Raw genomic sequence first — 12376 nt, 5'->3', positions numbered from 1 at the left:
CCCTCTTGGTGCCTCATTAACACTTTTATCATTTGCTTCCAATATGGGGAGCGAACACCATTGAATGACAACCCATTTGCATAAATGCACCTTATTATATCTTGATCAGCATTGTCTCTACTCTCATTTTGGAATGCGGTTTCTAAAGGCCCCTTTGTTCTTTTACGTGTCAAGGGTGGTTCACTTTGAGGTTCATTTGTGGCAAAGAAGGGGTGGTCTTCTACTACAATACTGGGATTAGAAGGGCCTTGCATTCCCCTTGTTTTCTTTGATGCGGTTTGGTTCAATCTACGGGCTTCCCTCTCTTTTGCCGCCTCATGCTCCCTAATATATTTCATCACTATCTCATCTGGTATAGGTTTACCATTTTTTCCAGGGCATTTTTTGATGCCTCTTCCTTTTATTCCACACAAATGGCCTACCACCCGATAATATGAACTATTACGTTCAATATCACATCCATGGCATTTCCAACGGAATCCCCCACCTCCCGGAAGTTGTTTTATAATGTCCACATATTTCCATAAGGGAGAATTTGGATCATTTCTTTGTTTTGCAATTATTTGTTCATTGCCAATGGAGGAAGATGTAGATGCCATTCTAGTTCCTATGGCAAGAAATAAAATAAACATATTCAAAAACAAAAACTAAATAATGAAAAAAAATTCAAGTTTCATGTTTGAAAATTTGTGAAACAAAAAAAGTTGGAAAAAAATGTTTAAAAACCTACCTCTTGCAGCCAATGGAAGCTTGAAAATGTATGGAAATGATGCTGCAACACTTGTTGAAGCTTCTAAAATCAGTCTTCAACTCCTCCTCTTTGATCTTGGAAGCCAAATTTTCTTCAAACTTTCTTCAACCTGCTCTCATAAAAAATTTGTTTGCAACACAAATGAGGTGAAATGTGTCAATAAAGTGTTTTAGAAGTGTTTTTTAGGTTATGATTTTCACTTTTTAAAAGGTGGAACTGAAAAAAAATTAAAATTTGGTTTGTTTTTTAGCTTTATGGGCCACCCAGCCGCCGGGGTTCGCCTGGGTCCGCCCGGGTTCGCCTGGGTCCGACCTCGGGTTCGACTGGGTTCGACCCGGGTCGAACCCACCCTGGGTTTTTCGAACCCTGGTCGAACCCAGGTCGAACCGGACCCTTACCACGGACCCGGTCGAACCCGGACCCGTACCAGGGCGTCCCAGGGGTGAACCCGGTAACTTAGGTCATAATAGCACGAAAGGAGAATGACCTCGAAGAAACATTTTTTTTAAGTGGAAAAAACCATCCATCACTGTTGGAACAAGATGAACACACCATTGCATCTCCTTGTAAATGCTTTATCCCCAAAATATTAGTACAAAGATACTTTCTTTTCCAAGGACAATTGCACCATATAGAGATAGTGAAACTGTTAATGGATACAAATTGACATTCCAAAAAATCTTCTTCAATCTAGTAGTGGTGGATAATTTTAGGAAAGAGTTTGGCAAGTTCATCATGATGAGATCATATTATTTGCTATGTTCCGTGATGTTTCAAGGATGGGGACAGGGGGATGACAAGGGACATGTTTTGGGGATGACAGTCCAAGGGCCATCGCCATACATATGATTTTTCAAAATATATATAATAGAGAGAAAGAGAGAGATAAGTCAATAATGGATAATAACAATATCAATATATAAGTATAGCACTAGCATAACAACATAATAAACTTAAATAAAGTAGTATAAAGTATAAACTATAAAACAACACTAAAATTAATCATGAGATCCATTACAAGGGTTTGGGAGTGGAGACCCTAAAGGGTTTGAGGGGCAGCAATGATAAGCTACAAAAGGTGTTAGATGTGAGAAAAATCCATCGATAGAAAAAAATGCATTTATAGGGCAAAAGATGAAGCAAAATGAAAATGCATTTATAGGGAATTTTTTTTTTTTTTTATATTAATGCTAAGGGGGACACCTGACTGCCCCCCTAGATGTCCCCGATCGTCCTGGGGATGGCTAGGTGTCCTTGCACGGTCAAGGGACGTTTCCTACGTTTCTTGCAAGTTTTCAAAAAGGGAGGATGATATAGGGATGTTCTTGATACACCTAGGGGACAAGGACGCCGACTTTCGGGGTAGGGGACACATCCTTGTGTATCCTTGATTATTTGTGTGCTCTTCGAGACCAATACAAGAGAAATGCTCATATATAGTGGCACCTCCATGAGCAAGATTATTTGTTCCTCCAGCCTCTAGTAATCAAGATTCTATCCCAAGTAGTTTTTATTTTTTATTTTTTAACATTCGTAAATTTTAGTACTTATTATTCTTTTGTATTTTTTATATTTAAGTTGTATTGATATTCCCTCTAATTTAAATAGGTTTCAAGTTCTTTGTATGTCCCCTCTTTGAATAGGATTTAATCATAAATAATAATAATAAAATTAAAATACAAAAGAATAAAAATACATTAAAATTAAAATTTAATTAAGTTTAGTGAATGGTCAAAAGGCATAAAATGAAAAGTTGTGACTCCCTCAAACATGAGATATAAAAGAGAGAAGAGAACCTTTTGAGGGTGAAATTCTTCAGGGAATCAGAAGTGCAGATCTGGTAAGACAACAATGAGGAGGCATGAGCCTTTAATTGGATGTCTCTTTTCCTAAATATGTGTCTTTTTAATAAAATAGGATAGTATAAAAGGATATGGAATGAAGAGAACAAGAAAGAAGGAAGGATAGGGATTAAGGAAGGTTAATGGAAGAAGAAAGGAATGGGAAGAAAATAAGGAAGTGACTTTTAAGGGCAGAAATGATGAAATGTTGTGACCCTTTGATAGGGTGGCAATTATGAAAGGTTGTGACCCTTGCCAAGGGAAGGCATGATGAAGGGGTGTGACTTCTCCCTCACAATAGAAGGTATAAAGGGAAGAAGGTCCCATTTGAGGAGGGGAAGTACATTTGACATATCTTTGCCTGTATATATGTAATACATATGACAATTCCTTTAAGGAATTCCTATCCATTGGGCTATCTTATTTTGGAGGGGAGACATGGTACATATGAAGGATTGCAAGTTGTGAGATTTTGCCAAGATCTAGAGGCAATGGAAATCACAAATAAGAGAGACAAAATAGATGATAGGAATAAACTGTATTCTATCAAGATGAAAATACTGATCAACTGGATCATTACAAGATGTTCAATGATTTCCCGTACAAACAATGTAGATGAGCTTGCTTATATAGGCAAGGCTTATGGATATGTGAGCACACAAACATGACATGTGGCTCAATAAGAAACAAGGGTAGGTAGGAAATAGGTGTGGGTAGGTAGGAGAAACAATATAATATTCCACATGAGGTGGATCACCCACTGAATGTGGAATGTAACAACAAGATAAGTTCACAAAAGGTGGAAATTCTCCTACACACCCTATCCCAATGTGGCACAAACACCCAAGTGTCTCATACCCAAACTAATATGAAATGCATTTTCTAAGTAAACTTAAGCATAGTGTAATAATATCCAAGATGAATAATTATTTACACCAACACCCCCCCTTAAGTGCAACTTAGGGGAATGCACTAAAGTCTACAGTGCAACTAAGCAATGCAAGATGGGTCCCGGCTACAAGGCCATGTTAGGTACCCATGTACAAATGCAAATGCATGAGAGAGATGAAAACTAGATACAAAGAACTCTCATAGAAGTATGTGAAGGACAAAACCCCATGTGAGGAAAAAGTCCCCCCCATATGAGAGAAGAAGAAGAAGAGAGACTAGGAAGCCCCTCAATGTCGAATCTCCTGCAAGGATAGTCCAATGATGTTGACCAAAATACCTTCCCATAAGGAAGAAAGAGAGCCTATGCTGCACCAATAATGTCAAAGTGTGACAAAACCAGTTACCAAGTGGATGACGATGAATCACTCGTTGCAACAAAAATGAAGATCAGGCATGGAAACAACCTGCTTTGAGCATCATCTGGATACTCGTAAATAGCAGAAATACCGGTACAATCAAAGTCTCACGGGAGCCATACACAAATGTGTACAATCTAAGTCTCAACTGGAGCCATGCACCAAGTCTCACAAGATATTCCTAATCTACGTGTACAAGAGGATTACATCAAATAGTCAACAATAACAAGATACAAAGAGGTGTGGCACTTTATGATAGTACGAGTACAACATTGCTCAAGCAAGAGCATACAACATGATAGTGCAAATCTGGAAACATGAAAATGATGCCACCAAGAAGCCTTGTAGAATATTGTAGAAAAAGACGCCTCCGATTGGGATGTGGCCAAGAGATATAAAGGAGCAAATCAACCCCCCCTTGACTGCCGGTTGGAAGCATTACAAGATAGGTATGAAGTGACAAGAAAAAAAGTGTTCCCAATTTGACTTATTAAATGATGTTTGTGTTTTTAAAAGATTTTAAAAAATCTAGAAAAAACAATTTATTAAAGCCCATAAAAAAACTTTATTAAAAAATAAAGAAAAAAAATTTAAAAAAGGCGATAGTCATTTTTTTTTTGAAAAAGGAAAGAAAAAAAACAAAAGAATTTATTAAAGAGTTTATTTATTTTTATGAAAAAAAACTTATTTGAAAAAATAAGAAAAAAATTGATTTTTTTTTTTTAATTATTAAAAAACAATTTAAAAAAAATAAAAATTAAAAAAAATAAAAATAAATTATTGACCCCCCCAAAAAAAGATCATGTTGGCACTTGGAAATAATGGCAAAGTGGACTTCTAATTTCAATGATTACAACTTTTCAAAATGAGATATAAGAGACTTCAACAAATACTGCTAGTGATCTAAACTGAGATCCAAGCAAAATACAAGTGCCAAATAGGCCAAAAATGACCAAATACTGAAAGTACAATATCCACTCAAAATCACTGCAAACTAATGGCAGATTATGAAAGTAGACAAAAAATTATGCACTTTGAAAAAAAACGGCACCTGAAAAAGAGAAATCGGGATTTCATGATTTCAGAAAAACTTGTATCTGAAAATCAGAAAACTCTTGCACCATTGTACAGATCATGAAATTCTACCCCAAAACAAAAAGAATTGCTCAAAAAAAGGAGTCCGGATGAGTGAGATATCGCTATTTGAAATTTGCCTGCAAAATTATAATTTCTGAACAATTTCCGTCGCAACTTCAAACATCAAATGCCTCTAGATTTGGCCTTCGAAGTCTGATTTGGATGAAACAAAAGGCAAAACTGACTTAGCCATCAAGCTTCAATAATAACCTGCAATACAAAGCTCCAAAATGCAAACCTTAAATAGCATCAAATTTCTTTCAATTAGCAAACCAATGACACTCTAATGGCTCTGATACCATGTGAGATTTTGCCAAGATCTAGAGGCAATGGAAAACACAAATAAGAGAGACAAAATAGATGATAGGAATAAACTGCATTCTATCAAGATGAAAATACTGATCAACTGGATCATTACAAGATGTTCAATGATTGCCCGTACAAACAATGTAGATGAGCCTGCTTATATAGGCAAGGCTTATGGATATGTGAGCACACAAACATGACATGTGGCTCAATAAGAAACAAGGGTAGGTAAGAAATAGGTGTGGGTAGGTAGGAGAAACAATATAATATTCCACATGAGGTGGATCACCCATTGAATGTGGAATGTAACAACAAGATAAGTCCACAAAAGGTGGAAATTCTCCTACACACACTATCCCAATGTGGCACAAACACCCAAGTGTCTCATACCCAAACTACTATGAAATGCATTTCCTAAATAAACTTAAGTATAGTGTAATAATATCCAAGATGCATAATTATTTACACCAACACAAGTAGCTAGGAAGCCATGTCGGTAGGACACCCCAAGTGGGGCTGGGGGGCGAGAATGGAGGTTGTCATTCTGTGTTCTTGGGCTGGGTGGAATGGCTCGAGGCGCCTTGTATGTTCTCCCAACTGGTTCTCTGTAATGATGATGAGTTGGTTGGGTAGAACTTCAAAGGGAATTCCATATGTACATTTTGGATGTTACAGTAGTAAATCTGAATTCTATTTGTTCAATATCGGTTTATATGTTTATTTATCTTGTGATGCTAACTTGGTTGCAGGCCCTACATTAGGATATTGAGATAACAATTTCCATTTCCAAGCGTTATTCAAAACCTAATTGGGAAATTTTAGGGCAGATTAAGTAAGTCCCAGTAGGGGACATTACATTCTTCAGCTGAACGGACATACTCCTTTATCCACCTATTGAAGCATAACTGGTTGGTTGCAAGAAAAACAGAAGACTTGGTCTATGTCGTCTCCATGTTGTGCCTCCTATCACATAAGGAAGTTGACTACAAGGAAAGGGGAATGAAGAATTGGGACATAACCCTTGAATGCACCAACTGAGATGCATATATTGTAGAGCTTGCTCGAGTCTATGTAGATGATGATGAGGCTCTTATACATTATGTACCTAGTGGGAGTGGCACTCCATTTGCTCACGGTTCAGATGATGTTGAACCAAGCAATGACTTTGATCTCTATGCTCTTGATGAAGATTGAAGACCAAGATACAAATTTTTGATTGTATTGATTTCAAAATTTGTAATTGTAATGATTTTCATTTAAATTGTCTTGGGCATATTTGATATAGGACAGAATATTGAAATTTTGAACTACCAATTGACAATTTATCTTTATCACTATCATTGGTCGATGATGAAGTATCATACTATCAAAGATTCAAAGTATAATATTATATTATAAATTAAATGTATTTACAATTTCATATGTATATATAATTGTTTCCTTCTCACTCACTCACACACACACATGCATGCACGTGTCTTTGTGCCTATCATATGAATATTTAAAATTTTTGTATATATTTAAAACTTTCCCTATTTTTTATACAGTTGTCCCCTGGCCGTCCCGAAAAATGGCTTTTAAAATCGGAGACTTGGAAATGCATCCCCTGACCCCCCATCCCGGAAACTGGGGTAACGTAGATAAAATAATGAGAAATCTTAGCACTGAGTCCAATTTCATACATATTCATTGGTTCTTCTGGTCTAAGCCCTACTATAGATCCAACAGTGTTGCTTTCCATTCTTCATTACATGGTCTGCTCTCCCTAAGCTTTTTTGGTAGTTGCTTCCTTCACATGCACATCTGTACATCTTATGTTCTGTGAGGATTTTAACTATTTTGGGTGCATATACCCTCTATTCTTGGCTACATGCTTCATTGGTAGTATCTTTCTTCACCTGGATATCTTTACATGTTGTGTCATGGGGGTTTTAACCACTTTTGTTTTATACCATATCTTGCTTTGTTTCTTTGCCTTCAATTTTTTTAGTGTATAGTTACTGTCATTGCCTAGGGTCCTTTTACCCCAACTCTTCTCTATTTAAGCTGGCTGTACTTGTAGGTCCCATTAACATTCTTGGTTCATTTGTGGACATATAACACAATTTCTTTGTTTGCTTATTTCTTATAACAATCTGTCAAGATAGGTTTGACTGAGTGTTTTCTTCTGATACATTGGAGGCTTGAAAGATGAGCTGTTGAATCAGGATCTAGAGTCCTGCTCAGATCCTGTTGAAGCTTTATCGACCATGATGGAGGATGAAAAAATTGTTTGATCTTGCAATCATGAAATGATTTTAATAGAAAATTTTCTCTGGTATCTTATGTTTTTGAGATATAAATCTGGTAATACCATAGTCCTTAGGCTGAAAAAGTTTGCCAGGTTTTATAGCAGGAATTCATCTTAGATATATGTCTGTGTGATAATCAAATGTGCTGTTACATAGGAGATGTATTGAGGTATTTAATATTATTGATTGACTGTAGGGTGTATTGTTATGATAATGTTTTGCAAAACAAGCAAGTAAAGCTTGAAGTTGATAAAGGTCACAATAATTTTTCATCTTTTGACATTTATAAATGTCTCCAGTATCAGCTATTTCTGATCTAAGGCCTACATTTGGTTTTGCAGTGTCAATCACAGCTGGAAGGTTTATATGCTGAAGGTATCAAGGGCTGCCATCATGAATTTGCAGCTTATAAGTTGTTATACCGTTGTCTGAACTTGGGCAACACTCGAGATCTCTTGTCGTCTATGGCAAGGTGTTATGTCTTCCTCTTAATTTTTTATGCAAGGGGCTAGAATTAGTTTGTCATGATGAGTTTTTTTTAAGGAGTTCAATGGAGATTTTCTTCTCTTGTTGGTTTTGATATCCTGTTTTGTTAAACTTAAAACTACTGTATGCAATAATAGTATATGATATCCTGATGAAATTTTATGTGCGCTTTCTTCTTTGGTCGGTTCACTTAGTTTTTATATGCACTTGTACTTACACTATATTGTGAAAGGGCAAGGTTTTGATTTGTAGTGCAAATCATGTGGTCTCTAAGTTCGTGTTTTTTTTAATTATTTTTTGCTTTTTGGTGTTTCATTAGTGGCATATGCAGTGTCGTAAATAGCAAATGTTTGGACTTTTTCCTGTTATTTGTTTTATGAACCCTTGATATTCTAATATATATTTAAGTTTGGAAGTAGTAGTACAAGCCAAAGAAGCAAAAATCTTCAGAAAATCCCGTTTTTTTCTGAATCAGTTCCGTGGACGATCCCCCCCCCGCTCCCGCGCGAAAAAAAAAAAAAAATTCCAATTTTTTGCAAATCAATCCCATGAATGATTTTACCCAAAAAAATTCCATCTTTTTGATTGCAATTTTCAACAATTGTTTTGCATTTAAATTTCATCTAAAACCGTAATCAATCTCCCTCCAATTTGTGAAACCCTTGAAACTTACGAAATATTTTATGATGTAATTGCATGATATTTATAGGGATTGTCAAAAGGGAACTGGCTGGGATGTGCAAAAAAGGTGCAACTAGTTGCAAACTTGTAGGGAGTTGAGAAGCAGCACATTTGAGTCAAAAGGAGGCAATTTTACATTCTATAATTTCATGCAATATAAATAGTATTTACACAAAAATCAACCAGTGCATGCAAATAGATGAATAATTTGTTAAATAAAATTTTCAATGTGCACATCACGAGGACCTTTCAATTTCAATGCACAAAATAAAAAACATTAAGTCTCTTTTATTTTGGTGGGACTTCCATCCAAAGAGATAGTTTTTTACTATTATGATAGGTGAATGGTCTATATTCTGAGCTAATACTTTAGCTAACTGTTCATACTTCATATTTTGGGTCTATTTTGTCTTGCTTTCATTTTATCTATACTCGGATGTTGGGATTTTTGTCAATGTCTTCAGCATACTGTCACTCATGGTTTAGTTTTGTGTCTTCTTCTTATCTACTTAGAATGTTAAATAAAAATTTCAATGTACACATCACAAGGATCTTTCAATTCAAATCAACAAGATTAAAAATGTTAAATCTAGATTTTATTTTAGTGGGGCTTTTGTCCAATGAGCTAGTATTTTACTATAATGATAGGTGAGTGATCTATATTTTAAAATTATATTTTAGCTCGTTGTGTCTACTTCATATTATATGTCTACTTTATCATGGTTTAATTTTGTGTTTACTTATAATCTTGATTTTCTGCACAACTAAATTCTTATTGTGAAGATTGGTTGGTTATTTGGTCCAACCAACATTTGATGGTCTATCTTTTTCTACAATGGTAGCCTTGTAAATCAATTAGTTGGAAAGAAATAATTTGTATTCTTGGCTAAATGGCCTAAATTTAATGCTAGTTTAAGGTCCTTCTCATGTCATTGCTTTGCTTGATGAATTGACAATGTTATAGTTTCATTTTTTTACTTAGTCTCATTACTAGAAGTGAAGAGGTAATGTTGTGTAGGTCATCTTTGTCTTCATAACATTTTATCCTTCTCTCAAGTTGTAGTACAAAAACCCTTGGATGCATAAAAACCCTTGGCTGCATAAATTTTGCAGTGGGTAAATGTTTTATTCTTTTATCCTACTAGGATGCAAACATGCTTATTGTAGTTGTTTTGAGGTCTTAATAAGTTTTCATGGTTTGTTATGATAGTCCACTTTCTATGATTAAACGTTCTTTTTATATTAATAATAATTTGGAATGTAGTGTTGTTAGTAACATTTTACCATCCACTCACATCATACAACAAGACTAGAGGTTTACTCGCATATCATTCAGTGAACTGTTTTATTGTTAACTTAGCAATAACTTTATCAACTTCATACAGAACTTACCAAAGAATCATTTAGTAGCCAAGCTTACATGCTACATTGCATTCTTCTATTTTAGACAAACTTTTCATTTGGACAATTAATGGGTTAAATTCTATTTTATTTGCTCTCTACATCTCTATGCGATGGAAACCCTTCTAAATTTAAAAAACAAGCAGCTTTTGCCTCTTCAACGTTTTTTAAATTTTATTTAAATCTAATTTTTTCCCGTTTAAATCCCATTTTTTCAAAAAATCTTATACTTCTAGTTTGCCAATTTTTTCCCCAAAAGATTTTTGCTGTTATGGTACAAACAAACATCATTGGACAGTGCATTGCATTCCTATGAGATGGTCATATTCTATACTCATTTGTTTCCTTAGGTTCCTAAACAAAATACATTTGGTGCATAATTGTTGGGAGTATTATTTGAGCTTGTAATGGATTTCCAACTATTTGTAATGTTCATCACCAATAAATGAACATCATGTATAACACAACACGCGCATGTTTAGATGTTAGTTAATATAGCTTGTGCACAGATATGGAAGGAAATTAAACACATGGAGATCTTCCGATGGGATTTATGTTTTTGATGGTACTAGGGATTTGTGTAAGCTTTCTTATGTTTAGTTCATCTAAATATGAACTGAACACTGCTTGTTTCTTGTCACTTTAGTACCATCTTTTCATTAATAATGGAGCACAACCCTCTGTCTTTTCTTCACATGAAATATGAAAGCAACCCCCCCCTCTCTTTCTGTACTTTAAAGCAAATGTGAGAATGACCAAGTTGAACCCTACTAAGAAATACGATTGAAGATTCCAAGTAAGATCTTAGAAATAGCTTATGTAAGCTCATAATGGCAATAGCAAATATTTTTCATGTTGACTTGAACACAGAGACATCCTAATAGTTTGAAATGTGGTTTGGCATACAAGTCTTATAACTACTATTTATTATCTAGTGTGCTATGCCAATAGCAAAATCTATGGGCGGTTGTTGGTCTTGTCAGTGAAACTCTTGGACGGATGACAAATATTATCTACAAACCAGATTTTCTCATTCATGTGGTAATATGGTTTTACAATTGTTTTGGTTCAGTATGGGACACAAAAAACTATTGGTCTATTCCACTAATACATATAACACATGTTAATTGCACACAAATGTTTTATGGACAGCCAATTGTTCATTAGTATCAATTATTTCTTCCTCTTTGGAAAAGTTTCCAAGTGGCCTTCCTAATATCATGGGCACTTACAAGTTACAACACACAAATCACAAGGTAGCATATTAGAAAGGGCTACAATAGACATTGGGAATACTGGAAGGAAGGTGTCACCATCACAGTTGAATGTAGATAATATTTGCAGGTGGCTGACCATCATATAGCACTTGCATATTTTTCTGTCTGTTACTTAAGAAGGCAATGATTACAATATCATCAAGAGGAGGACAACTTTTACAGGTGGCTGACCATCATATAGCACTTGCATTCCTTTCTGACTGCTACTAAGAGAGTAAGTCAATGATTAACTATCATCAGGAAGAGGGAAGGTTTGTAGTTGCAATCATTATCCTTGTATTAAAATCAAGTAAAAACTCTTTTTTTGAATGAAGAAAACTAGGTTTGCTTCCCATTATGTCAATATTTAGAGCCATTAACATGTAACATGGCTGATATTTTCCTAGCACATTGCTCTGGCCATAATCCTTAATGCTGTTCAGCCTGTTGGAACACCTGTTGCATCTATATGTGTACCTAGGATGTGATATCCATATAGCATATTTGTATCTTTGAATTTTAGATTGGCCTTTCATTTCTTTGTTGGAGGCTCATTTCGAGTAGTGACAAAATCATCTGCTTTGATTTTAATTGTCAATAATCCCAATTAGTTATTAAGCGCATTAACTAATGCTTCTCTATAATTACAGTAGAATTATCTTATATGATCTATTGATTGATCACATAAATGCAACTATGTTGAACGATCTATTGAATCTTATATGATATATTGTTTATTATTTTACTACCATATTGCTCAACATTCAGTCCTTGGCTTTGTTGTTATTATCATATTGTTTTCATCATATTGTCTTTTACCTTGTTATCCTTTCCATTGCCCATTCTGAATTTTAATAGATTGTTGTTATTGTGTGTCAACTAAAGAAGACCACCTGTATTTCACCTATTGAAAGGTGGT

The 12376-nt window shown here is 35.0% G+C and overlaps 1 protein-coding gene across 2 annotated transcripts in view; it reads left to right on the top strand.

The window, feature by feature from the left end:
- The window catches only part of LOC131047685 (SAC3 family protein A), a 79864-nt gene that overhangs the window by 51792 nt on the left and 15696 nt on the right, over nt 1–12376 (top strand). For both annotated transcript variants that reach the window (XM_057981481.2, XM_057981482.2), the window contains exon 10: nt 7975–8105. In XM_057981481.2, the coding sequence (XP_057837464.2) occupies nt 7975–8105 (131 nt within the window). The remainder of the gene's footprint in view (nt 1–7974; nt 8106–12376) is intronic.

Source organism: Cryptomeria japonica, chromosome 4, assembly GCF_030272615.1.
Source record: "Cryptomeria japonica chromosome 4, Sugi_1.0, whole genome shotgun sequence".
Classification (NCBI taxonomy): Eukaryota; Viridiplantae; Streptophyta; class Pinopsida; order Cupressales; family Cupressaceae; genus Cryptomeria; species Cryptomeria japonica.
Note: the sequence above shows the minus strand (reverse complement) of the source record. Positions and strands in the feature narration are given on the sequence as shown.